Genomic DNA, 27,366 nt, shown 5'->3' with positions numbered 1-27,366 from the left:
GATTTAGGTGAGAGCGTAGTTTTCTCTCTCGTCAGAGGGAGAGTTGTAAGTAGATCAGGATGCGGGGAGAAAACCATGTTCTATCTCGAGTGATAGGACTGTTGACGGTGGCTTTCTCTCTTCTTCCCTCCTTTTCTTTCTGTGAAAGCTTAACCTAGAGAGAAGAAAGTAGGAGCTGGTATAAACTAAGCAAAGCAAGCAAAAGATGGGAACCTGGTGCTCAGGGAAGAATACACGAGCTGAGGCCCTGGTGTGCTTCTTTATCCTTCCCAGAGAGGTAGTAGGTAGGTTATCCCCTATTTTCTGATGAAGAAAGATGGAATCCTCTTTCCCATAGTCCGTTACCTAGTAACTCGTAAACTAGTGACAGGGCCTGGATTTGGACCCAGGTCTGTTTGTCCCCAGAGCCTGTGCCCACCGAAAGGCCGATAACATTACTCTTGCTCAACCGTGTATGTCATTTCAAAAACGAGGAAGAGCCTGGAGAAACCGTGAATGCCCTGGACAGCAAATATCTGTTAAGCCCTGGCCACACACAGAAGAGACAATGTTGTGAAGAATACAAACACCCTATTAAATCTATTTGCTGCTCTCAAGAAGCAAAATAAGGTCAAGGAAGGAGACAGGAAGAGACGTGGATACACAGGTCGATAGAAAACAATCAGAAGGCAGTGACGTTTCCTTGTCATCGTGGAGGGCTGGCAAAATAGAGAGCAGAGCTCCAGTCCAGGGCGAGCACCAGCCCTCCTGTGTGCTCTTTATTGGATCAGCCTGAAATAAATCTGATCAATGGAAAGAGCGGTGCTCAGGTGGCCTCTACCCTGCCGTTCTGAGGTTCTGAAATGGAATAGGAGAAGGGGGGATAATCCGAGTCGGTAGAGGTTGCCACCCAAGCACGCCTTTGTAAACCAGACACGGTAAGATTAGGCTTAATCCTCTCTTTAGGTGGTCTGCTGCAGCGAGGACAGGTGAAGGCAAGAGAGGAGGCCCAGCGTGGTATGGCCAGACGGGCTCCAGTTTCCCAGTCCGTGGCTTAGATGTGCAGGAGAGCAGATCTGAAGCTTCTGGAAAGATCTGGGAGGGGAAATAGCAGAGTGCTTCTGGAATATAACTTTAGAAGCACTGTGTCAGGGTGAAGAGCTTGGCGAGGAAGCCACAGGGATGACTGAACATTTGAAAAATAAGACCTGAGAGGAGAGGTTAGAGAAACAGGGGTTATGTAACCTGGAGCTCCTCAGAGGTGACTTTGGCCGGCTCCTTCGAGAACAGGACTCCCAGTATCTCAGTCCAGAGAGCAGGGACTGACCCCGTTTGTCCGTATCAGGTGAGGACAGACTCGAGCTGAGCCATGCAAATCTTAGATTTGATCCGTGGAAAAGTTCTCCCTGTGTTGCAGCTGGGAAACGTGGACGACATCATGGAGAGAAGTTTGTAGAAGTTTCTTTTCTTCCTTTCTTAAAAAAACCCGGAATACAGTGGGGCCCTTTTTCTAATTATGTGGCTGGAGGACAGGCTTAACCTGAGACTATAGGATATTTTGTGTCTCCTACTATGAATGTTTGGTCTGAGGGGAATATGATTGGCCCAGAGAATATGAACTTTTGCATGATACTAAATCGTGGGGCACCTGGGTGGCTCAGTCGTTAAGCATCTGACTTCAGCTCAGGTCATGGTCTCACGGTTGATGAGTTTAAGCCCTGCTTCGGGTAAAACATGAGCCCTGGGTGAGCCCAGCTTCTCTCTCTCTGCTCCATGAGGAATCCTCTCTCTCTCCCTCTCCCTCTCTTTCTCTCTCTCTCTCCCTTGCTCACTTGTGCCCTTTCTCTCTCTTAAAAAAGAAAATACTGTTTTTAATAACGACTTCTGGAGAGGATGGCCGTATAAATTTTTTTGATCTGCAAACACTTTGGAGAATGAAACGGGATGCTATTAATAAAATGACATTGTCCCCGACAAACAGTAACATATGGTCACCCTGATTCTGAGGATATCTTGCTAGAGTAGTTTTCTAAACACATAAATCTCATGTTGTCCCTGCTTCTGTGGCTTCCCATGGCACTTACCTAAAACCCAGGCTGTCTTCGGTATGCCCCCAGGGCCTGGGTAAGCTGGCCCTCGCCCCTCTCCGGGCCCCGGCCCCGCACCCACTTGGGTTGTTGAGCACACTCAGCACATTCCCTCTTCCAGGCCTTTGCCCGTGTGGGGCCCTCCACCAGGAGCCTCGCTCCCCCGTCCCTGCCCTTTGCCCGGCTGGGTCCTCGTCATCCACCCCCTTTCTCCAGACAACCCTCCCGACCTCCTTCCTGCTGCCCTTCTCATCTTCCAGCCTGCGCCCTTCAAAGAAACGGTCACATGCTGAAATGCTTCCCTCTTTGCTGTCTTTGGCTGTCTTCCACCAAAACGTACCCGCCATGAGGGCAGGAATCATAGCTGGCCCCTTCACCGGGGACTCAATGTCCCACTTGGTGCTCAGGAGGGAGGAACGTGCAGCGCCAGTGACTCACCGCACGTGCCTCCACCGAGACCGATTCATCGCCTGACTTTCCTTTGCAGCCAGAAGTGCTAAGGTTCGAAAATAGGAATCATCTGCTTTCTAGAAATTCTTTCGTTCAACAGAATTGGCTGCACATTTAGAATACACAGCGCTGGGCTCACAGACGCCCGAAACTGCCCCTGGCCTTCTTCAACGTAGGGTGTCTGGCTGGAGAGGCAACGCAGAGTCGTTAACCAGGTTACGTAATGGTATATTCGGAATGCCAATGAAGAGATCAGGACTGTCCTTCCAGCCTCCCAACCTCCGTTCTAGCTGCTTCCTGACATAGTACACACGGTAGCATGTACTCTCTTCTTCCCTCGTTGATGCTTTCCCTTCCTAGAATGTGAGCTCCACATTGAACGGATTTTCTGGACCTGGTGCACAGTAGGTGTTCAATAAATATTTTGTAGTGAAAGAATGAATGGGATAAAAGAAAGCAGAGACCCTGGCTGCATTTAGGACTCTAGTGGGCCCTTGCGGGCTAGGTTGGGTTTGGCTCCGCTGTGGGGTGGGAGAGAAAACGGCTCAGAGTGGGATAGTGGCACAGGTAAGGAGAGAGAGGAAGCAGTAGGTACAAAATGCTGACTTGTGTGGGGTAGAGAAGAGACCAGTAAGGTTTCAGTTTTATTTATTGAACTCCCAAATGATGTTCCTTTCCCCCCTTTCCTCCATCCTCACTCATTTGGTCTGGGCGAGGCCCAAGGCAGAGGTGTCAGGGGAAGGCTGGCCGCCACACACATTCCTTGGTTTTGGCGCTAGAAGAGCCGAACGAAAATAGCCAGCCTCGGGAACATGTGGGCAGCCGGGAACGTCCGCGATCCCAGGGGTTAGAACGCAGTGTATGGGCTCTGCCCAGGCCTCTCGGCCCCCTTTCCCCTGCGTTCCCATCCTGGTGGATTCACCGCCTGTTTCTAACCCCTTCTGAGGTCGGAAAATGCGAGAACCAGTACGTTACTTGGTTTCTGCGACATCAGGAGTTCTGGACTGGCATGGAATTATTTCTCAGAGAGGCCCCCACGGCAAGGGGAGTGGGTTTTACCCCTGACCAAATGCAGGCTGCGGTGAAGCAAAAGAAGGTACACAGGGAGTACCCACGTGGCTTGGTCTAAAGGCACAGATGGCCTCTGCCATCACAGTGCTGTCAAATTCCACCACTCAGTCCACTCCTGTGGGCTCCGGGGCTTCCCCTGCCCTCACTAAACTGCCACTGCTGTTGGAGGAGTAGCATCCTAAGGCAGCCCTCAGCTAACAGAGCTCTAGCCCGGCGTCAGGTCCGGAAGAACATGAGGATGACAGCAGTTTGGAAGAACGGTGGTTAGTGGGAGAGGTCAGGCAGAGACCGGAGCGGGGGAACAACGTGGGACCAAGTTCACGTCCTCCACGGTTTTCCTCCAGGGATAGTCCTGAGGTGTGGGGCGGGCGGTGTCCCCTCCGTGGCGACAGAGCCAGTGGTCCACACGGAGCACAGACTGAAAGGATCCGGGACAGCTGTCTATGAGGGCCTGGGTTTCAGGCCTGCTTCCAACACAGCCGTTTGTCTGAACAAACAGTGGTCCTTTTCTGGGGGAGAAGGACGCGTGTGTACATATAATTTTTATGGTTGCCAAATGTAACATATTTGAAATTGTGGACTCTTTAAAACATAGTTTAAAGATACAGAAAATAACTCAGACACCCACCTGTGCATCTACCATCTTGTGAATGCCTCACTCAGGACAGCAGTCCCTAATCTGTTTAAACAACCTTTATTTTAGAATAGTTGTAGATTTTTTTTTTTTTAAAGAGAGCACACAAGAGCAGGGGAGGGGCAGAGAGAGAGAGAGAATCCAAGCAGGCTGCATGCTTCACTCAGAGCTCCATGCGGTGCTTGATCCCACGGAATCCAGAATCAGACGCTCAATCGAATGAGCCGCCCAGGGGCCCCAGAATGGTTTTAGGTTTACAGAAACATTACAGATGGTATAGAATTCTATACTCCCATACCCAGCTTTCCCTGTGACTAATATCTGCCAATGCTGTAATACATTTGTCACAATGATGAACCGAATTGATAACTAACTGAAGTTCATACTTTATTCATCTTTTACCTCGCGTCCCTTTTCTGTTCCAGGATCCCACGTTACAGTTGGTCATTACATCACTTCATAGAGCCATGATGTTGCTGTGGCTGTGTGTACATGTGCCGTTTTATAGTCATTGTGTGGGGGGGGGAGGGGTGCCTCCCTCTTTCTGCTTCCTTGTGACAGAGGTCATGTTCAGAAGCCACGGCTTCCTGTTTACTCGTGCTCTAGAACTCCTCACAGATTAACTGTTTTGCAACCCAAACGTATTGGGTTTTCTGACCCCCAGAAACATGACCACTGGCTAGGATCCAGAGGACTGATTACTAGATATGGAGAGAGAAGCCCTGGCTGGTTAGGGTCACAATTCCCTTTGTGTTGCTGTTCTGTGGCTCACGTGATTGGAGAGCAATGGGAAGGGTTGGCGATAATTCCTTCTTCCCGTTTCTGGGAACCAGTAACCAGTGCACTTGTGGGAAAACCCAATGCACTGGGCATTTTTTTTATTCCTTACCTTTGTCTCTTACGAAAGAAATTTCTGAACTGAGAGTAGTTGGAGAGGGAAAGAGAGCGAGTTTTAAGTAATTCTAGTACAGCATCTATTTGGGTGGCTATTAGAAACTTGGATTTTAAACCACTGTATTTTTACAGCTGTAGAATCTAGTGCTTGAGTTGATTTAACAAGCAGCCGTGGGTTTGTCTTCTGGCCTAAGTCTGCCACGGGTGCTCTGGGAAAACTTGATCTTGGGCCTATTTCTAGGAAAGTGTTCTGTAATTTTTTATTTAAACGTTGATGGCATTATATTGTTCTTACTGGCTACACCTTAATTTGGAATGGTAGTGAGCACGTGATAGATGGTTCAGCAGCGTAAGCCTTGAAATTTACAGCTTGTCAGTTGAGTTGGGAGTCCAGAGGGGGCGGTTTGCTGGGCCCTGGCCTGTGGCACTGTGGTGAGCAATCAGATAGGCTTAGAGACCTGTGCTGTCCCTCCTAGTGGCATTTCCCACAGTGTTACTGTCTTGGCCTGTCTTGGCCACACAACCCAGATGCTTTGCATCCTGGGTTGTCACGTGCTTCTGTGGGTCGCCTGAGATTACTAGGCAGCTTTGGTGGTTTTCGGTGCAGTGGTTCTGGAGATGGGGTCCTGAGGCCGCCACCTGGGAGCCCGTTAGAAATGTGGATTCTCAGGCCCCAGCCCAAAGCTCCAGGATCAGAAGCCCTAGGAGTGGAGCCCGGCAGTCTGAGCTGTCATAGGGCCCTCCCCTCGATTCGGACGCAGACTAAAAGCTTGAGAAGCTCTGTTACTGAAGAGCCCATGCCAAATGCCCCTCCTCTCTTCATCTGCACTTTCTTTTTCAGTCATTGGGCAGCCACCTTGTAGTTAATCTCATTAATATGCAGTGAGCGGGCTCTGGGCTGGGTGCCACGGCTGGCCTGCCTGGGGTGGAGGAATCAAGGGTGAACTGGCCACAGTGCATGTCCTTGGGAAGCTGAGCCACAGGTGTGGTTCTTAGGCCCCCACCCCCCATCCCCGGCATATTAGAGTCACCTGAGGAGCTTTTAAAACTCCAGGTGCCTTCATTTAGTGGGTCTTTCATCCCAGATCAATTAAGTCAGACTCTCTGGGCAATATCCAGGTGATCCAGGTGTAAACTACATTATATAACTCCCTAGTGAGGAAGGCAGGCCTTGTCCGAGAGAAAGCCTGTCAGGTAGTTTCACGCAATACGGTGAGTGTGAGGATGGTGGTCACCAGAGGGTGCGGTAGGAGCACACAGGAGGGTCACTGTCCCCAGGATTGAGTTGGGGTAAGGAGGTGGAAGTAGGTGCAAAGCTTTTCCGAAAGTTTTCTTGGAAGGAGAGCTAAAAGGAAGGCAAAAGCGTGGCTTCAATATGGATCCACAAGTGATTTCCAAACACGCTAGTAGAAGGGAGTCCCAGGAGATGGGCTTCCTTCTACAGTGTTCATCCCCCTGTATGCATCTTCATTGTTAATGACTGTGGACTTGAAGGGGCCAACGAGGCCACGTGAGAAGTAGATGGCCTGCCCTTTCATCCTGCATTCCTTCAGTGGAAATGCTTCTTCAGACTCGGTTCCAACACCACCTAGACCCCTAGAGCTCGCACTCATGATTTTAAGAGGAAGCGGCTCAGGGATGTAACCCGTATCCTTCTTTGGTCTTCAGTGGTCATCCTGCCCAACAACACGGTTCTTCCCAAGAATTTTGACCTTTCTTTCCATGCTTTTGCTTAAGAGACTTTTTTTTTTAAGAAGTAAAGGGGATGTTTATATAATAATTCCTTATTCATGAGTCTCTCCTTTTTTGATTCAGAAGGTCAGGTGGGGAGATTTAATGTGAAATATTAGCTGTCTTTACCAATTGCCGTACCCTGTTACCATGCTGTACGCCAGAAATAGAAGCGACCTGTTTTCAATGACAGATCAAAATTTAGTGCTACGTTGATGGTCCAGAATGAAGATTTTTTGACACAGCGAATGAAATACATACCAGTGCATTTCTGGTTGTGATTTAGCTGACCAAGTAGTTCAGTTATAATTATATTATTTTTACTCCTGGAGATCATTACTCTGAATGAAAAATGCTTCAATGTCCAGACTATTAAGACGTGGACGGTGAACATTATTTAAAACAAAATTATTTTTTTCTTTCTGGACTGTTAACCAGCTTTATGAGCATGTGAAGGCTGGAATATGGCTGTTCGCATTTAAAATCAAATGAAAACATGGGAATGTTTTTCTGGGTTTTTTTTGTTTTTTTTTTTTTGGTTTAAAAAATAAACTTGATTGTCTCTTACTAGGTGCTGCCTTCCAGGGCCCATCTCCTCTCATCTCTCAAGCCCCTGATAATGTAATGGGGGAGACACGTCTAGTAAATACACAGTCGACATAAATCTGAGGACATGAATATTATAAAAGGGCATTGAGAGGGGCTGTGGGGAACAGGCTGGAGGTAGTTTGTTTATCATTTTTTATGAGGGACAATGGTCCTTGGGATTGAAATCTCTTTTAATAGTAAGTGTAGATTTGATCTGATCTGTGGATCGCTGCGTTGTTGTTTGTTGCAAATATCTCCCTGGGCTGTGATTACCAAGGTGTTAGAAGAGCTTAAAATGTCCTCTAACCCTCAGGTTTAAAAGGCTCATTGTTTATAAGGGACAAAGATGATGGAATAACCCAGCAAACTGAATAGTGTTCTCATTATGATACTTGGCCTGCCTGCCTGTCACATAAGAAAACAGCGGCTGACGGCTGACGTTTGTTGTGTTTAGAAATCCTCGAATGAATAAACACTTTAAAGAGACCAAGTCGATGAATGCTACCTCCTCTTTAATCACACCTTTTCATGCAGTAAAGTGATTAAATTATTCTGTTGGGCAATGCATTTTAGAGCCCCAAAGTTAAAACCTAGACTTCATTAGGACTCATTGAGCTAAATCTGAAATGTAAACTTTCAAGAGGCTATAATTGAATAGATTTAACCTATATTTATGGGACGGAGAAATCTCTAGGTGATTATCTTTTTCTTTTTCTCTTTAAGGATCTTTCCTAAACTCTGCAGGTCTCTTGTCTGTTGACTTGATTAATGAATATTTTGCTCACTAAAATTGGCCATTAATTATTTCCTTGGGTTGCAGCAATAATTACATCTTTCAAGTAAAATCTAATTAGCATAATAAGCAAAAAACACCCTGCCAGGTGATGTGGGACTGCGGGAGATAGTTCCTCACCGCCAGAGATAGCCAGTTCACCGCACGGTAAGCAGTTGTCACGAGCTAGCACCCAGCAGTTACATTAGCAGAAATAGACTAGCGCACCCCAGAATGTGAATTTAGATGGCGTAGCTCTGCGGACACTATTATTAGAAAATACTACATTGTGAGGGGCACCTGGGTGGCTCAGTTGGCTAAGCGTCCGACTTCGGCTCAGGTCATGAGCTCGTGGGTTCAAGCCTGGGTTGCGCTCTGTGCTGACAGCCATCTCAGAGCCTGGAGCCTGCTTCAGATTCTATATCTCCCTCTCTCTCTCTCTCTGACCCTCTCCTACTCGCTTGCGCGTGCACGCTCTCTCTCTCTCTCTCTCTCTCTCAGAAATCAAACATTAAAAATTTTAAAAAAGAGAAAATACTGCATTGTGATAGACAAGTTTAATCCTATTAACTAATTCTATTACCTTTCATTCATTTATTGATTTTTTTTCAGTGGTCCGTTCTTGCCAGCCTCTTGGCTAAGGGCTGGGGACAAAGAGGAACAGGGTGCTGGCTCTGAAGAAGACCAGTCTGTTGGGAACAGAAACCTTTTAAAGTGTCATTCATCCTTTGAATAGACGTACGTGCTGAGGCAAACTCTACCAAGTAGTTTCCCAGAATGCTTTTGAGGGGAAGTACCTTTGTAGTGGGCTTCGAGGGTTGAGTCTAAGGAAGACAACAGACTTGGGGAGGAGGTAGGATTGTAGTAGGCCAGTGGGCCTATGTTCTAAAGTCTTACCTGCAGAATCCTTCTCTCTCCTTTCTGCCTCTAATCTTCTTCTGGGGCTTCCCACTGGTGAACTCGACCAGAGGACACAGTCTGGGTGGACCAGCTCAGGGCAAAGAAGGGCAGGCAGTGGATCTGGAGAGGTAAACAGGGTTATAAGAACAGTAGAGGTGAAGCATGAACAAAGTGCCTGCAGAGGCTGGGAAGGAGTTGGGAGTTGTGAAAAGGTAGGGAGCATGAGCTAAGGAAGAGGAGTTTGGAGCCAAATTGTAAACGATCTTCTATATATTTTACCCAATTCTTTTATCCTCCAAGCAATAAAGAGCCATGTGTAAGGTGGACTGACTGCATGATATTGCTGATTTGTAGTTTAGCAAGATTAACATGTCTTTAACAACCATTTGGGGCTCATCAGTGGATTGTAAAATCAATTTAATGGGTTGTCCCAACATTTTTTTAATGCTGATATTTGAGAGCAAGAGAGCACGTGAGCAGAAGAGGGGCAGAGAGAGAGGGAGACACAATCTGAAACAGGCTCCAGCCTCTGAGCTGTCAGCACAGAGCTTGATGCGGAGCTCGAACTCAGAAACCAGGAGATCGTGACCTGAGCTGAAGTGAGGTGCTTAACCCACTGAGCCACTCAGGTGCCCCCCAACATTTTAAAAGAAATATTATCAGAGTGTGTTGCATGTGGTAAAGCTGAGTGATATTTTGTGAAACTTTTGTATATTTCTGTGCAGCGGGAGATGTACTGATTACAATTTAAAATCTATGTTCTGTTGCAGTGCAAATAGTGAGGAAACCCTGAACTAGATTGTTGGCTAGAGTGTGGAGGTGGACCAAGGGGAGGAGAGAAAGACGAGCAGGCAGCGTGGCTGTAGACCTTCAGCAACTAACATATATTTAAAAACACTAGATGTTATCTCAGCATTCCTTTTTAAAGCCATTCCTTTTTAAATATCTTTATGATATTGAATCCATATCTAGGGTATTAAACGTCATCTCAGATAAGCCGAGAAAATCCTTCAGACTCTTTGCCTTCCATTTTTTCTGGAGCCCAGCTGATAGCAATGTTTACCAAATCCCCAAAGTCTCCCGGGCCTCTCCAAGGAATCCAATGTCTTGCGGTTCCTTTGATAACGTCTATTTTACTTAAGCATTATAGAATTTTGTATTTGGCTCGCTGTGTGATAAAATCATTTAAATGTGTCTTGGTTTATAAATTGAAGGGCCTTCCTTTTTATCTGCAGAGTGAGTTAATTGATCACACAGTTTCTAGTTAGTCACAATGGCTTTTAATACACTCAGTTTGAAAGCTAGCCAGAAAGTTTAGACCATTCTGAAAAGACCTGTGGCTTTTTCGAAAAGCAATTGGAGGATGTCCTGACTCTTCCAGGAGAAATTAACACAGGTGCATATGCACACACTCTCAAAGCTCCAGGGATGGCAAAGAAAGGAAAATGGAGTCGAAGTTCCTTATACCGCGGTCACTAATTTTAATGTACATAGTTTAAGCCTTCTCTTCTCCATAGAGTATTTGCCAAAGAGACTGGCAAGTAAATATGTGGCTGCACTGGCTTATTCCTGCTGGAGAAGAGCTCCAAGGCCACTTTGGGTTGGCAGCTGGAGGCGGGGCCTTGGAATTCACATTAAAATGCAGGATTCTCACCTCAAGATTGTGAGGGTGATGGTGCCCTATCATTCTCTCCATTTCACAGGAAACTAAAAGCTGTGGGTTAGAAAGAATTTGATCTAGGACTAGAATCTGTATCTTCTGGTCCTAAATCTGTGTTCTTTAAGATCAGGCACCCAGAGGAGTAACTGAGTAGGAGGAGGTGCAGGCATACTGGCTACACTGAAGCCCGTGCCACCAGTTCAGTTTCCATCAAAATTTGTCCTTGTGTTTCATTGCTTCCAACGCATGCCAGGGCTTCTCTCCACAGAGCACTTTTTTTTTTTTAAGTGGGAGCTGAGAGGGGAAAGCCACTTAGCAATTGAATTTTGAGAGGACTAGGTGGTAGTCCGGGTCAATGGTATCCACTTGGAAGTCAGACCTGAATCTGAGTCCTCATCACCTAGTTGTGTGACCTGGACCTTTTCTGAGCTGTGTATTTTCCTTTGGGAAAGGGATGGGGGAGAGATTTCCCTTGCAGTGTTCTTAGGAGAACTGCCCAATCCATACTGGTTCATAGTAGGTATGTAGTAATGGTAATGCTTCCTTTATTATCCGTTTGTTATTGCTGCTTAAAAACAATTGTTCGTAAATGTAGTCCACGATGTAAACGCTAAATGCTTTCAGACCTGACTGCCCAAAATAATAGTAATAGCTATGATTTATTATGTACTTAGCATGTCCCAACCACTGTGCTCTGTGCTGTGTATGTCTTATCTCCTGTAATCCTTATAATAACCTCATAATGTGTAGGAATTATGAGTCACTGTCTTCCATATCAGAAAACTGAAACTTGGGCTGAGAAACTGGCTTAAATTGCACAGTAAGCAGCAAACTGTGCCTGTAGCTACCATATTATGAAGGCAGTGAAAATAAATCTTAAAAAACAAAACAAACACCTAAAAAAAAAAAAAAAGTCCACAGTTGCTTCCCAGAAGTCCTTCCACAAAAGCCAAGGATTCCAGGAGCCATCTGCCAGGTGCCCGGGCTGTCCCAGGTGCCCAGATTTACACAATCAGCAAGATGGATCTGAGTTACAGCCCAGCACACATCCCTACGAATTAGCAAGAAGAACAGGAAGAGGCGGAGCCTACACAGAATAGGGAAAAATGAATCCCCAACAACTTCATCACCTCAGTGACCCAGAAGTGTTCCTGCTCTGCTCCTGGCTTCAATCTGGGCACAAAGGCTGCGGGGTGCATGATACCATTGCTAGCCAGCCAGCCAGGGCTCAATGGATCAGACCAGGTCACTAGGTCCAAATCCTCCGCTTTGGCTCCGTGGCCCCCCCCCCTTTTTTTTTTTTTTTAAAAAAAAAGGACTGATTCGACTTCCCTGGAGGATGAGAATAAAGAGGGCAATTCCTTTTGGCAAACTCTTAACTGGCTTCCATAATGCCAAACTAATACGTTGGGTTGTGACCTGGTTTCTGGTTTGTATCTGAAGTGAATAATAGCACGGGAAAACCACACTGGTTCACAGTCCAATCAGAATTATGGGAAAATCTGAGCCACAGGATACTTCACGTGATGCAGGCTTATTAATTTTAGGACCACACTGTGAAGAAATCAATGACCATCTTCCACCCTCCCCCCCGCCCCAGCCAAAAAAAAAAAGTTCCTGGTCAGAGATCTTATCCCAGTGTTCTTATGAATAGATGAAAATCACTCCCGATTCAAGGATTATTGCTTTTTGGTTGGTTGTGATTTGGTTTTAAAAACACTTGAAGATATTAACCTGTCAACATAGTTATTAAGCTTCACACTTTCTGTATAGAAAGTCAAAGAGGAGAGACCAGACTTCCAAGGAAGTCTGAATTTAAAAGGTTTTACTAGATTTTGGGTTTATTTATAAAACCTTTAAGTCCCATTCAATAATTCATTGGCAGTTTCACAGTTGCCTTTTTCATTTGGGAAGAAAATGCAAACCGTTTGGTTTAATGATTTTCGCAACCAAGTCTCTATCCCTTTTCTGATTCCTAAGCTGTCTTGGAGTCTTTGTTAGTGATTTTCAACGCCGGTGACTTATCAGAATCTTTGGAGATGCGTCCTGAGCATCTGAATTTTTTCTAAGCTACCCACGTGATACTAACATGCAGTTCTGGCTGAGGACCATCAATGTCTACGTACTTGGTGATAGAGAAATGAAAGCAAATGATACCAACTTTTTATAGGACCCGTAGGCAGCAGGTTTCACAACGCCAGCATAGGGGTTTCTTCTCAGCTTAGAAAGACCTTTTCCTAATGGCCACCTCTGTATTCATCTCTGTCTTTAAATCATAAAGAGACCTTCTCTGTATTTAAATCATAAAACCTATATAGGCAGCAAGTGACTCCTACGTTTAGCAGAAAAGCAGATACTTTTTACACGAGGTCATTTTTATTACTGATGTAAGTCAGATACTCTAGGGTCTTGGGAACTGGGACCCTTTTGGGGGGAGGGACAGCGCTTCAGTGCCTAATACCCAATACTTGCTGTATGTTTGGTTTTGTGTAAATATCAGTCATTTTCATCTTGATTTCCTAACTGGGGCTCCCTTCCTTATCCAGTTTTTCTTCTGTAGAATCCAAGCTTGTCCCAAATTTATGTTTTGGTCAAGGGAGAGGGAAGGAAATTTCTTTAGGAGCAAACAGGAGAGATGCCACAGTGTATGTAGGTTTCAGGTGAATGCAATTCATGGTGTCAGAGCTGCCCTTTAAAGATTAAAAAAAAAAAATTTGGCAGGTGGGGGTGGGATGGGTTATAAGGGGGGGAAGAGGAACAAATGGGAACAGATCTGCATTAATAAATATTCAGACGGAGTCCCACTCTTGTGTCAGTGTTTGTAGGTGGTGTTATTACATGTAGTATTGGGTGATGAGACTTGTGCATACTCTCATTTTTCACTTTAATTGCTTGCCTGAAAAGATCCTGACAGCTTCAAAGGTTACCGCTGGTCGCATTGTTCATAACTCAGAAGTAATATGCATGTGCAATTTGCTTCATTATTGCCCACTAATAACCAATTCTGGAGAAAGTCCTAAAGCCACCAAAGGAACTCTCATTTGACATGATGGTTTCCTCCTCCTTTCTCCCATTCTTCATCCCAGTTTAAGAGTGAGCCACAGATGCTGCGTTGATGCAGGGATGATTTTACTCTGATTTTCTTTCCACGAATTTAGTATGATAAATTCTTAAGAGTTTTTTTTTTAATCGCCCTCCCAAAAAAAGGTAAGACAAAAAACATTTAAAGTTTCAGACTAGAACTGCAGGTCCATCAAAACCAACGAACATTCCCGTTCTCTTGTGTTCTGGCTGATTTGGTTTGGCTGCACGTAGCTCACTAAAACCTTCAGAGATAAATGGCGTTAAGAGGAAGAGTTTACTTTTCTCACTTTGAAGAAATCTGGAGGTGGCCCGTCCAGGAGTGGTGTGGGGGTTCACAGGCTCAGGAATCCAGGCTCCTGTTGTGTTCCTCCCTCGTGTGTGATTTCCATTCCCAAGATTATCTCGAACCCAAAGTAGATGCAGGAGGTCCAGTTACTCTTCCAGCCTGCAGGAGGGGAAAATTACCCCCAAAGAAAGGCACGTGCTTATAAGGAGGCTTCCCAGACACCTTACGTCCTATTGCCCGGGGTCTTAGTCAACATGGCTGCTCCCGGAATGCCGGGAGATGTGGGCCTCTACCAGACAGCAGTGTTCCCGACCGCCGAGCCCGCAGTTTCTGCCATAGTGTGTGTAAATGAGGAGCTCTTGGGTTTTCTCGGCATCAGTCTGCCCCTGAGTACAAAACGGAGTTCATCCACAACTGTGCAGAGTTTAACTGCAAAACACTTCACGGGCTGAAGAATTGAGTAGTGGCTATGCCTAACACTGCTAATTTAGTTCCCCATTTTGGCCCTAGAACAAAAGTATCGTCTTCATCAACCTCTTACAGATGGAAGAATACTAAGAATGAAAGAGGTTATACAGCTAGTGTTGGACCGAGGCAGTGTGACTTGTGTGGGCTCGTGTTATAATCCCAAGAAGTGAGAGCAGGGATAACTGCGATGAGAGCCTCCCGTACCAGATGGTGTAAAATACTGAACTCCGGGCCCTTTGTGACTCAGCGCCCCCAACTCCTGCTCTGCCTCCTGTGACATGTACCAGTTACGCCATTTCTAGTGCGGTACAACCTCTGGCTTTTCTTTATACTGGGTAGGATTTCTTTATCCCTGGTGGGTCCTCCGTCCATACTTCCTGATTAGTTGGCTGAGTTCTGTGATAACCAAGTGTTTAGTCCGAGTTGGGTCTTTCCCTATATATCATGGTTTTGAGGGGCCTGCTTTGGTTCAAGTGCCTGCTGGAATGTGTAGCCGTGTGATGGGATCTTTAGCACTCCGTTTCTGCCTGTATCATGAGTCCCTTATCTCTCCCTGCTTTGAGGGCCAGGCTTCTTGCTCCTGGAAAATGTCTCCCCACACATCGGAAGCAGACCTCCCGTCTTCTGTCTGTCAAAACCCTTTTCGCTTTCTAGTTACTTCTTTGCTTTTGCTAATGAGGCACTCAGATCTATACCAAAAGAAAAGTTCTGTCTTTCCATTTCTACTGTCACCAGAGCTTATATTTCTGTATTCTACTTTCTCCTCCATTCTCCACACCACCACCACCACCACCACCACCACCGGTTATTTTTCTACAACACAGACCATATCAGTTTCCACCTTCAGCCACTCTCATATGGTTCACAGAATGAAGTCTGAACTCTCTGAGCATTTCCGACCTTCCAGGATGGGGTCCCCATCTGCACTGCAAGAGAGTTCCAGCCACGCTGGACGGCTGGCCAGTCTCTGCTCCTGTAAATCTGCTCCAACTATTGTCTATTGACTCACCATTTTTGTGCCTTTTCTGACTGGAGGTTGACTTCAAAGCTCATGTAAAATTTTCTTTCAAGAACTTTCTCTGAGAGATTCTCAGAGAGTCCTGTTTTCTTTCCACAGCAGTTGGTAGGATTCTCTCTACTGGCATACGTCACAGTCTGTCTTGGGTTATTATTAACTGTGAAGTATGTCGTTTTTCTTGCTCAGTTGTGAATCTACTGACTTAGAATTTCCCTTGAGCGGCTAGCATCGGGCAGAAATTCAGTATGTATTTCTTGAAACGAATTCCATTTCTTTGTTTCCATAAAGAAAGACAGAGCTCTTCTCTAAGTCCAAACAACTTCTTGTATCGTTTTTTTGCACCTTAACAGCCTTCTGGCCTCCTGATTCAGACAACAGAAATCATCAACCACAGGCAATTCTAGGGACAACCGTTCCATTTCTCATAATATCCGTGTAGCTCTCAGTGTGGACACTATTGATATTTTAGGCCAAATAATTCTGCCTTGGGGGGTGGGAAAGAAGGGGGGAGTGTTATCCTATGTCCACTATAGGATGTTTAAGCAGCATCCTTGGCTCCCACCCACTAGATACCAGTAGCACCCCCCACCCCCACCCTGACCCCCTTGTCTCCAAACATCCTTGTTTGGGCAGGGCGTAAAATTGCAGAACCACTGTTCCAGAATCTCTCTATAAATATTCTATAACTAATGAATATTGGCTCTTCAGCCCCTGCCTTTCCATAGTACCTATAGACTTCTTGCCTGTGCTTTCTGCTTCAAACTTCATGACAATTTGATAGATTCCTTAACCTTATCCATGAATAACTTCCTCCCCTCAAAACCCAACTCAGTTCCATTCATAAATTAGCCCCATCTGCACTATTCGAACTTTGCATCACTTTGTAGCCCTCTGAATATTGTAGGTATATTTTTCATGTTATCTGTATATACTGGTACAGTCATTTATGCGTGGATCTATTTTCCTCCCCGTCTGACTCTACTGGCCAAATTGTCTGAGCTGGATGCTTATATTTGTGTCTTTTGTGTTCTGTATGTCCAAGGCATGCATTTATGTGTTCAGCGTACATCATAATGAACAGTGATTAATTACAGAGCAGTAGGCTTATGATGTGTGGCCTCTTAGGTGTGGTCCCCTAAGGAGCTTCCATTTTGATGGGATATTAAACAGATTTAAATACATAAAGCACAACCGATGGTAGAGGGAGTATATAGGCTAACGCCTTGGAGAATGGGTAGTTTCCTTTGGCAAATGATGTTAAGCAAAAGTAATAGAGGTGTTTTTCCGTAAACCAATAGTTCCCTTCCAGCCTTGAAGAGAGGACTTCAGAGCCTCATTCTCCCTGCCTTTTCTTTTGTCCCCTAGCCTTACCTACCAGCGGCCATCTTGTCTTCCAGATGCCTGCTTATTAAAGGATCTTCCATTGTCCAGGAGTGACATAGATGCTCCTTTATGGTCTTTTGTGTGGCATACTACTCGAAGCCAACATCAGGCTCATTTCTGGGGAAAGTGGACACGTATTTTTATATGTACACACCCACATGCATGGTACCCAGTTTTGGCCTTGCCCCTGCTTGGAAGAATTTTCTTGTGTAATCCCAGCACCTTAGTCTCCAGGGCTGCTGGGTACAGAAGTACAGGTTGTGCACTTCATATCCATACCCGGCAGCCATCATGGTCTCTGGAAGGCCCTCTTGTCACAGGTAACTAGGTGAAAGCTTGGGTGGATAGATAACACTTTGTCACCATCAAAGAGTATGGAATGATAGTGTCATAGATAAAAGGCCTGCATAGCTCATACTTAGGGAAAAATAGCTATGACTCTCAAGCAGTCTTCAATGACATTAGGAGTTTAATGGGTTGATAAAGAGTTAGAAGGCATCCCAGTCAGGACAGTCAATTTCTAATATCTTTAATGCTCTGGCCATGCCAGGAACTGAAAGACCTCAACATGCCATGTTTGTTTATGAATCAGCCTTCTAGAGAATTGTCTCAGTGGTTCTTGGATGAATAATGTTTATCCGCTCACTTGTAGAGGAAACCTCTGGCTACAAACATGAACATGAATGCTTTTTTTTCGTAGGTGCTGTTACTGTGCTGCACAGTGTCCCCGACTTTCAGATATTTAACTCATAAAGTTTACAGCAACACTTAACTGCATCTGGATTTCACATTGAATTTGGGAAGGCAAGAATCTCACTGTAATTTCCACTGACTGCCCTGTAATGGAAATTATGGCTTGGGAAAAGTTTCAAATGACGTGTCTATAAACTAAGGAAAAGTTGATCCATTCAAAGGCCAGTTATGTGCAATTGTAGGGTGTTTTTTTTTTGAAAGGACCATTTCCAACAAATATTTATTTCAGCAGCTGAAGTAAACTAGCCGTGAATTAAAAGTTGGTCTTTATAAATTGTGGGTACATCAAAATCAGTCCTGAAAGTGCTGTGGACATTAAAATAGAACTGTGCTGGACTTTGCAGAAAGCTAGAAGGATTGTCTGTCTGGAGTCCAGTGTTAACAGCTGGATAGTAACAATGAGCTGGCTTCAGAAGATGAGTGGCCTTCTTAGTGGTCAGAATGACGGCCTAATGGGACTCAGCATGTAGGTCTTCTGGTCCTTGCCCTGCCATTAACTGGGTCTGTGTCAGTAGGTATGTCACGTGACCTCCCAAGTCTTTCCCTCGCTCCTGTCTCCATATCTCCCCACCCCCACCATTGTTTTGATATCTCCCATTCGTCTCCATGACTTTCTCTCAAATGTCCAGCGACCATTCCTTGACTGTTCTTGGCTCATATTTAAGACCGAGGCAATGAAAAGCTGACGGGAGGCTCTGGATGGAGATGTGGATGAGGCTTGTTGACCATGGACTTAACTGTAGGGAGGTCATTTAATTAGGGAGTTACCAGATGCTGACATCTCTTGTCGGTGCCCACTTAATCAGAGGAATCCTCCGGCCGGCTGCTGGTGTTGCTGGAGCAACAGGGTAGGGGTATTTCTACTTCCCTCCCCTTTTCAGCCCTGGCCTCCCCCGTCCCCTCTCTGCCTCTGCCGTGCTTCATTTCCTGGTTCAGTGTCTCTGGACGGTCAACCATTGAAACAGTCTCCCCGTTTTCTGCTCTGAACTCTCCCTTCGTTGCCTTGCGCCTCTCCAGATGCCCCCGAGCCAGGGCCAGCTCAGGGCTTCCATAGCAGGTTCCCTTCCTGGCACCTGGGTCTCTCCCTGCTACAGGCACTTGAGGGTGTAGCTGCTTCTCTTCTCTGGGCCACTTTCTACTCCTGCAGGGTTTTTACATCTTCCAGAATCTTAGCTGAAATCGCTGGTCTGCAGACGTCTCCCCTTTCTTCTCTCCCTCCAGAGGTTTGTTGTTTGGTTTGGTTTGGTTTTTTATTTCTTCTTTAGTGGGGCCTTGGGTGGGGAAGGAAACATGCCCGTGACCAGTCTGCCATGTTTGACCAAAAGTTCTACCTTCCGGTCATAAAATTTGTATGTCCATCCAATAATTGTACGTTCTCTGACATGCCAGCCACGGAGCGAAGCGCTGGAGAGATGGAAGAAGAAGAAACAGTTTTTCACCTGAGAAGTGTGGAAACACGATATACCCGGATGATGCCTCTGTGCGGACAGAAATAGAAGGATGGTGCTGGCAAGGGAGTGGTGCAGAGAAGCGATGTGGCGAATGCAGCCAGAGGTGTTGGGGAAGGCCACATTGAATAAACTACACTGTGGTTTTAGGAGTTCAGCTGTTAGGGGAAGACTGAGAACAGATTGTGCCCATTAATTATTACTGAGTGAGGCCAAAGAAAAGTGTACCCAGCCCGGATCTTCAGAATCCTGCGTCTGACTGGGTGGGCCTGTGCCTCTCTGGGGTCCTCAGTGCTGCTTGTCACCCACTGCTTCGTCACCCACATCCTCTCAAGCCTCCCACCCCTGCCATACATACTTAGACAAGAGCCTGGTTTGGGGAGAACATCAAATATGAAGGAGGCCCTCGGCGGCGGGACGGGGCGGTGGAGGGGGGTATGATACTATGTCTTCCGCTCACCGGTGCCTCTCAGCCTGCAAACAGCTCATTGCTGATCAAGGCCTTGTTAGTCTTGTGGAAAGGTAGAACAGCCGGTTTCTCACTTTCCTGAATTTATACGTAATTCAGGTCTATAAGATCCTAACAGTGTATGCTAGCTGAGGCCTAGCCAAGGCCCATGAGCTTATTAATCAGCCTCCGTTAACCCAGCAAACGACCTTGATAGTTTTCATTTTGGCTTGAAGATGGTGCTATAAAAGGCTCCACATATGTCACACATCCACTCGGTTGCCATTGGCCCCCAATGCCAGAGACAGCGGGGCTGATGAGCACAAGCCTAACTGATTGATCATGGCGGCCTTTCCTTCATCATATTGTGATTCCACTTTGTATGGAGAAGGGTCTGAATGCTGTCCTTTCCTTATTTCTGTCATCTGCCTTGCCTTTTTGCTCACCGCTTGAAAGTAGTGGGAGCTGGTGCTGTGACATTATTGAGCCCTTTGCCATAGAATTGAATCTATAAAGCCGTGAGTCACTATGACCCTATAAGCTTCAGAAATCTGCTCTGTGCCTAGTCCTTCCTGTACCACTAAGCATTCAAGCTCTGAGCCTGAGGAACGCTGGAAGACACACACTGCCATCATTTTAGCAGATGGTGTGTTTTCGAAGCCAAAGGAAGCAGATAGGTCTTTATCTCTTGGGTATCTATAAATCTTTGCATCTGATTTCTCTTAGCCTTCACTCAGCCTGAAAGCTGTGAGCATGCAGGGGGTGTTGGCGGGGGGGGGGGGGGGGGGGGGGGGGGGGGGGGGGGGGGGGGGGGGGGCGGCGATGGTGAGAGGCAGAAAACTAGAACCTCTCCGTGCTTTTCTTGGCCACACGCTTGCCCTGCTGAAAACGTTTGGGTTTCTCTTCTGGTCACTGCCTAGCTCTATAAAAGCGGTAGAGGGTTGTTCTCTGTGGCCATAGACAGCCACATCATAGGAAATGCTTGCCTTCCTGCCAGTTGCCGGCTTGCCGAGCATCATGGGGCTGTGAAAAAAAAAAACAAAAAAACAAAAAAACAAGTGCCTCTATCCCACAGCCCGTTTACTGAGGTGGATTATATCTCTGGGCCATGGTAGTTGATGATCCAGTTTCACGTTTTTATTGGCACCATAAACAAGCCAGAGAACTATCTGGGCGACTGTGGGCTACAGACATTGCCATTCAGATCACATTTCTTCCTGCAGCAGCTTATATGCAAAAAAAAAGTTCTCAGTGGCATGACACATGGAATAGGGAAATGGTTCTTACTGAATTCAGCCCTATCCAGTGGCTGGCGTTACTCTCTCCAGCCCCTTCTGACAATGGACGGTCCGTGCTCCCCAGGAGCGCGTTGTCCTCCTGTGTGAAAATCCTCGTCTCTTGTTCTAATCCTTTCCTGCAGTGAGTTTCTAGAGAGTTTCTAGCAGCCGGCAGTTACGTTTCTCCCAGGGAGAGAGAAATCCTAAAGGCAGCTATTCTACTTTTACTGAATGTGAAGTGCTCAACAGCGTAATTAAATCCATAAAACGGTGAGTCATGATCACGGCACACCCGTCAGCCAGGAAGCGAGGGACGGAGCCGAGGTTGATTTGCGACCAGCAGCTGATGCTCTTCCTCTGGTAGCCCTCATGTAGGCCTCTCCTGATTTCTGGGCACCAAGCGCGTCATTTCAGTTTTAAGAAGTCGAAGATTTCAGGAGTGTTCTAAAGCGTGCCCAAGGAAACCTCCAATCTGAAAAAGATGTGGTTAAGCCTGGTAGATGTCTGTCTGGAAGGTGAGGGTATGTGAGCATAAGTCTGACATAGGTTATGGAGGTAGTGAAGCAAAGTAAGAAAACAGTATTTCAAAACCTTGCTTTGCAACTAGCACACATTCTTGATTCTTTGTGAAAGATGACAAGGTGAAATTTGTGTGAAATCTGTGGCCAGCACCATTCATCTGAGCATCAGAGAACTGAAGGATTTTATCTAAGGCTCATCTTCCCCTTTCTCGAAGAGGCATTAGCATGTGATGAGGAAAGGAAGGATATAAATGTGTGCTGGTGTGTAGACCTGCTCACACACTAGTAAAAGAAAAGTAAAAGTCAAGGCAGCTTAGAGAAGAGCTGTGTTGAAAACAGTTTAGAACTTCTATAACTTGAAACAAAGGAAAACTTCGAAGGATGGTTTGTGGGAAAGCAGAATGATGTCAGTTAGCAAGAATAAAGGCAACAGTGGTACAAAGTGTTCAGTGGCCTTCTAGCCTTTTGCCCCTTTCAACACACATTTTAGGGCCCCTGGGTAGCTCAGTCAGTTGAGTGTCCGACTTCAGCTTAGGTCACAATCTCCTGGTTCCTGGGTTTGAGCTGTGCATCAAGCTTTGTGCTGACAGTTTGGAGCCTCGGAGCCTGCTTCAAATTGTCTCTCTCGCTCTCTGCCCCTCCCCCACTCGCGCGCGCTCTTTCTCTCAAACATAAACATTAAAAATTTTTTTTAAAAAAACACACAGTTTAGACTCAAGTGGTTCTTTTTTAAAAAAAAAAAATTTTTTTTATGTTTTATTCTTGAGAGAGAGACAGACAGAGCACGAGTGGGGGAGGGGCAGAGTGAAAGAAGGACACAGTCTGAAACAGGCTCCAGGCTCCGAGCTGTCCGCACAGAGCCCGACGCAGGCGTCGCACTTGCAAGCTGTGAGATCATGACCTGAGCCAAAGTCATATGGCCAACTGACTGAGCCACCCAGGCACCCCCTCAAAATGGTACTCTTTTCTTCAAAAAACAGTATACCTTGTGAAATCCTCCCCCAGATGGCACACTGTTCTGTGAACATTTGAGAAATTTTCCACCCAAGACATTTGCGATCATTGCCTTGTTCTTTCTTATCTTCCTCTTGATTTTCCTGGTCTTTGTTTCCAATCTCGTTTCTTACCTCCTTAAGCACCTACAGAGGCCTTGCAGGATTGGTCTGTCTGTCCCAATTTGCACACATAGCCTGTTCAGCGTTCCAATGGGCCATTTACGGGGGGGATAAAACACCTTTCCCTGGTGAGCCTTGTTCTACTGACTCCTCTCTAGTGAACACAGGTGACCTCACAAAGCGTTCCTCGGAAACACAGATGTGTTTTGGGGTCACAGCCACTTGGATGAGCGTGAGGAAAGGTTGTGTTTGAAAAGTAAGCTTCCCTTGAAGAGTGGTTTCCAGTATTTAAGGACCCGTGGGTGGTATCTGTAGGTTAGTGATCTACAAACGGTGTCCATTGCATATGTAATGATTGTGCAAGGGAGAGGAAATGCTGAGTTACTGATCTGTTCTCGCTCAGTGCTGCCAAAACCTTGAGACCCGACTTGATGGAGCCATGCAGAGAATCTTTGTCTCTTGTTTCAGGATTTGGCTTTCAAGGACCTGCAGTGGCAAAAAACCAGGAAGCAGGCGTTCTGAATAGTAGGTCTCTGAAATCCTTGGCACAGGAAACCCAATAAAGTGAATATGAGATTCTTAACTTTGACACCAAGAATAAAATTGCCACTACCGCCCTGTGTGAGTCTGGGAGTCAAAAAGCATTGTAAATGGATTTTTACGTGCTCTCTGTCACTGTGTCTGCACCCCTTGCCCCCGTCACCTGTTAATGTACTTTGGAGTTAGTGTGTGTATCTTACATCTACCACGTGCAGTAAACACTTCCTGTACAAAGGTGCTTGAAACAACATCTGTCATTACATCAAAGAAGGTGTTCCTGCCCCAGTGCAGCTGGACGAGCTCTAATAATGAGATGGCTTTAAATGAGCTTATAATGAAAAAGAAATCTGTGTGAAACGTCTGAACGTTTTTCGTGGAAAATAAGCCGTGTTCCGCGTTCCCCGTTTTATAGTCTCCCTTGACAAACATCGCCTTTGCCTGTGTTCAGCATAGTCCTTGTTCTACGTGAGAAGCTTGAGAATACACTTCTGGTTGTGAAAAGTGCATTTTTGTGTGTGCCGTGTTGGAGAAGCATCATTAAGGAAGGTTGCTATGGTGTTGAATTCTCTCTTCAGGGGGGAAAAGCCCCTCTGCTGAATGTAGTATTTGTGGATTCTCAACCAGCATGAGCATTCCTGACGGAGAGTCCAGAAAAGGTTATAATAAAACTCATTATACAATTAAAAAGGAGAAGAGCTGCCCTCCAGAATGTGAATCCCAACCCAGAAAAGTGTTCAATGAACAAGAACAATACTCAGTAGGTTTTCAAATTGATGGAGCTATCCAGTGGCCACTAATTTGTTCCAGCATTCAAGTGAGCATAATTAACAGAGACTTTCTTTCTTGGGCCGATTACCCTCCAAAAACCATGCCAACATTGTAACTGTAAGCAGTGAAAATCAATATTTATGAGGGGGATTGTGCAAGAGTTTGTGTGACAGATGGACATTTTATCACTGTTGATGTTTGGAATTCTCTTGAAAAGTAATGTAATATCTTCATATTTATGAATGAAAGAACAAATGATTGTGCTTTGCTGTCTGGGATTTCTTTAAAAAGAGGTGTGTTAAATCTTTGTTCTCTGTTTAACCGCTATTACTTTATGTTCAGCACCCTCATATATTCTCATGCACAAGCTGAAAAATCATAATTGTGTTTTTATTACAGATACGGATCCACGTGTTTTAGAAAAACAAGAATTACAGCAGCCAACCTATGTTGCCCTCAGTTACATTAATAGGTAAGCCGTTTTCAGAATTTATAGCAACCTCGTATCTACCACATGTTTATTCTTCAAATGCATCTTTTTAACAGTAGGAAAAAATTGCTTTCAATCTGAAGCTATTTGCCGGAGAGTATTTAACATCAACCTCTATACAGAACTTTCCTGTTTTCTCTGTTGCAAAGATGTAGAGTTGTAGTTCTCTGTGCATATGGCTGAAAACATGACTGATTTATAAGCTCATTCTGGAAGTATTTTGTATGCAGACTTAGAATATGCTCTTTTGACTTCATAGGGCAGTTTGGGAGATTAATGGATTTATGTTTGAGTGAAACTTTTAAACCCTCGGGTGAAGAGGTACTTTATGAATTCAGAACATAGTTGGAATATCAGGATATATCCGCATATAACAAACCGAAATAATTTAATATCAGAAAGTTATTTAGTAGCAGCTCATTGGTAGTAAAAACATTCTCAACAATGGACCCCATCTGTGTAGAGTAACATGAGTTTTTCCTGAAACTGAACGTGCGAGCGTGACTTTGGAGAACACTTAGAACTCGATACAAGTCTCACAGAGGAGCTAGGAGACTGATTTCTGGAGACAACCTAAAATCAACTCACGTCAAGAAAACACACATCCCCGAAGAGAAGCAGGCAAAGTAAAAGCAAAACTGATTTTTAATGAGAATGAGATCTTCTGCTCATAATTCAGAGCATGAATTTCTATTGACTGCCCCTTTTTTTTATATGAGGCAAAGAGTGGTTTCAGCCTCTGGGTTCCAGAGCTGAGGTTCAGGGTCTGAAGTAGAAAGTGAGGAATGAATGGTCTGTGCTGTTTCACTTTGATGCATTTGGGGTGGAAAACTTACTCAAATCTTTAGAGAGCTTTGAGTTGGAGTTGCATGTACTCTGCGTGGCTTTAAAATGATTTTTTAACATAAACGTCTACTTGCATATTGCCTTTGGATGTCTTGCTTATCAGTCTTTCCTGGAAGTGAGATAAAGTATCTACAGTTTCTTATTGCCTGTAAGTTTTGAAATGTTTTAAGTAGAATACCTTCCAAATCACACCAGATACAAATAAAGATGTATATACTTATCTGGATTTCTCATAAAACTGGTTTCCAATGATTAACATGGGTCTTAAAGTCTTTAATTATACTTTAGAATTATGTGTATGTAACATAGGTTAGTTAGCCTACTAATATTGGGCAGTAGAATCTATAGGCTTTGTGGTATTGAATAGGAGTTTTTAATAGCTCGGCTATTGTTTTAGGTAAAATATGTTATGTACGTATATACAAATTTGTATAATACCAAACCTTATTCTAATAAGAATGTATGAGATTAAAAAAAATTTTTTTAATGTTTATTTTTGAGAGAAAGAGAGACAGACAGACAGAGACAGAGCGTGAGCGGGGGAGGAGCAGAGAGAGGGAGACACAGAATCCGAAGCAGCCTCCAGGCTCCAAGCTGTCAGCACAGAGCCTGACATGGGGCTCGAACTCACGAACCATGAGATCGTGACCCAAGCCAAAGTCAGACACTTAACCAACTGAGCCACCCAGGCACCTCTGGAATGTATGAATTTTTTACATTCATTCATTCATTCATCATCTTGTCAGCCCGCAGGGCTCTATAGCTGTATAGCCTGCAGGGATTTATTCATTGCATAGGCCTCATACTCCCCAAAGAAATACTCTGCCAAGTGCGACCTGGGACTACAAAAATAGACAAAGAATAGGGACAGGGGCCACACACACAAAAACCACCAGAGAACTTGGATCAAGTATGATAGTTTAGCCTAAAATGTACAGTAGGGTAAGCCCGAATCCCAAAGAGTCTTGGCATAGGAAAAACAGAGAGGTGAACATGAGATTCCTAACTCGGAATTCACCTCATCCTGCCCCAGAGGACACAGAGTAGACGTACGAGGGGATTGATATGTTTGCCAGTGATCTCTAGGTTAAGAGAAGGACTGTGTATGGACGGTTGCCCAGGTTACTAACAAGCTTTTTCACCCGAGATCCTTTTGTGCACAGTGCTGCATTTGTAACATGGTACTTAACACGTGATAGGCACTCTGGGTATTTGTAGGTGAGAGATAAACACCTAGTAAATGAGAGGACTGAGCAATGAATAGCTGCAAGGAGGAAGCCAAGTCTGGCACCAGGGAAAGATATGCTAAAAGGAACCTTAGGGCCCTTAGACATAGAAGGGAAACCTTGAAGGTCACATGCAGCCAGTTCAAAAGTCAAGAAGAGATCAAGAAGGGTTAGGTCATTGGAAATAAAGCTCAACGGCAATATCCTGAATACAGCAGAAATGAGTACTATTGGGAAAAAAAACAAAGTTGATCAAATAAAGGTGTTTTTTTTTTTTTTCCCCTCAAACCTCAGGGGAAAATAAAGTCTAATTTTGCTGAGCAGTGAAGACTGAAAAAGATCTCTCTGCTCATATATTTGTTTATACAACTCTAATGTACTTTTGAGCATCTCAAAATTGAGATGAAACTGTCTTTGGCAAGAACTGAATTCAACAGAATTTGGGTTCCTTAAAATGGAGCTAGCTTTTTGGATAATAAAAAGAAAAGAGCTGAGTGGAAACTGGAGCCTTTATTTATACTTATTTTTTCAAATTTTAAATTATAGTTAACTATACCTATTTTAAATTTCTTTACTCTTGAACATAACGTGTTGAGCAACTCTTGAATTCCTTGCAAGGCGAGTCTGTTTCAACATCTGAGCAAATTTTAAAATGTAAATGGTTTAAGGGCGCCTGCGTGGCTCAGTTGGTTAAGCATCCGACTTTGGCTCAGGTCATGATCTCACAGTCTGTGAGTTCAAGGCCCCATCAGGATCTGTGCTATGACAGCTCAGAGCCTAGGGCCTGCTTTGAGTTCTGTGTCTCCCGCTCTCTCTCCTGCTCGTGCTCTGTTTCTCTTTCTCAAAAATAAAGAAACCTTTTTAAAAAGAGGAAAAAAATGTAAATGGTTTAATAAGAATGAGAGAGACTGAATGAATTAGTAGGGTTA

The 27,366-nt window shown here is 45.0% G+C and overlaps 1 protein-coding gene across 1 annotated transcript in view; it reads left to right on the top strand.

The window, feature by feature from the left end:
- JAZF1 (JAZF zinc finger 1) overlaps positions 1–27,366 on the top strand; it is a 346,073-nt gene that overhangs the window by 167,272 nt on the left and 151,435 nt on the right. The window contains exon 2 of the mRNA XM_039229915.1: positions 24,275–24,347. Within this exon, the coding sequence (XP_039085846.1) occupies positions 24,275–24,347 (73 nt within the window). The remainder of the gene's footprint in view (positions 1–24,274; positions 24,348–27,366) is intronic.

The sequence above is a fragment of the Hyaena hyaena genome, unplaced genomic scaffold, assembly GCF_003009895.1.
Source record: "Hyaena hyaena isolate Hyena2069 unplaced genomic scaffold, ASM300989v1 scaffold_40, whole genome shotgun sequence".
Classification (NCBI taxonomy): domain Eukaryota; kingdom Metazoa; phylum Chordata; class Mammalia; order Carnivora; family Hyaenidae; genus Hyaena; species Hyaena hyaena.
This window is presented reverse-complemented; position numbering and strand designations above follow the sequence as displayed.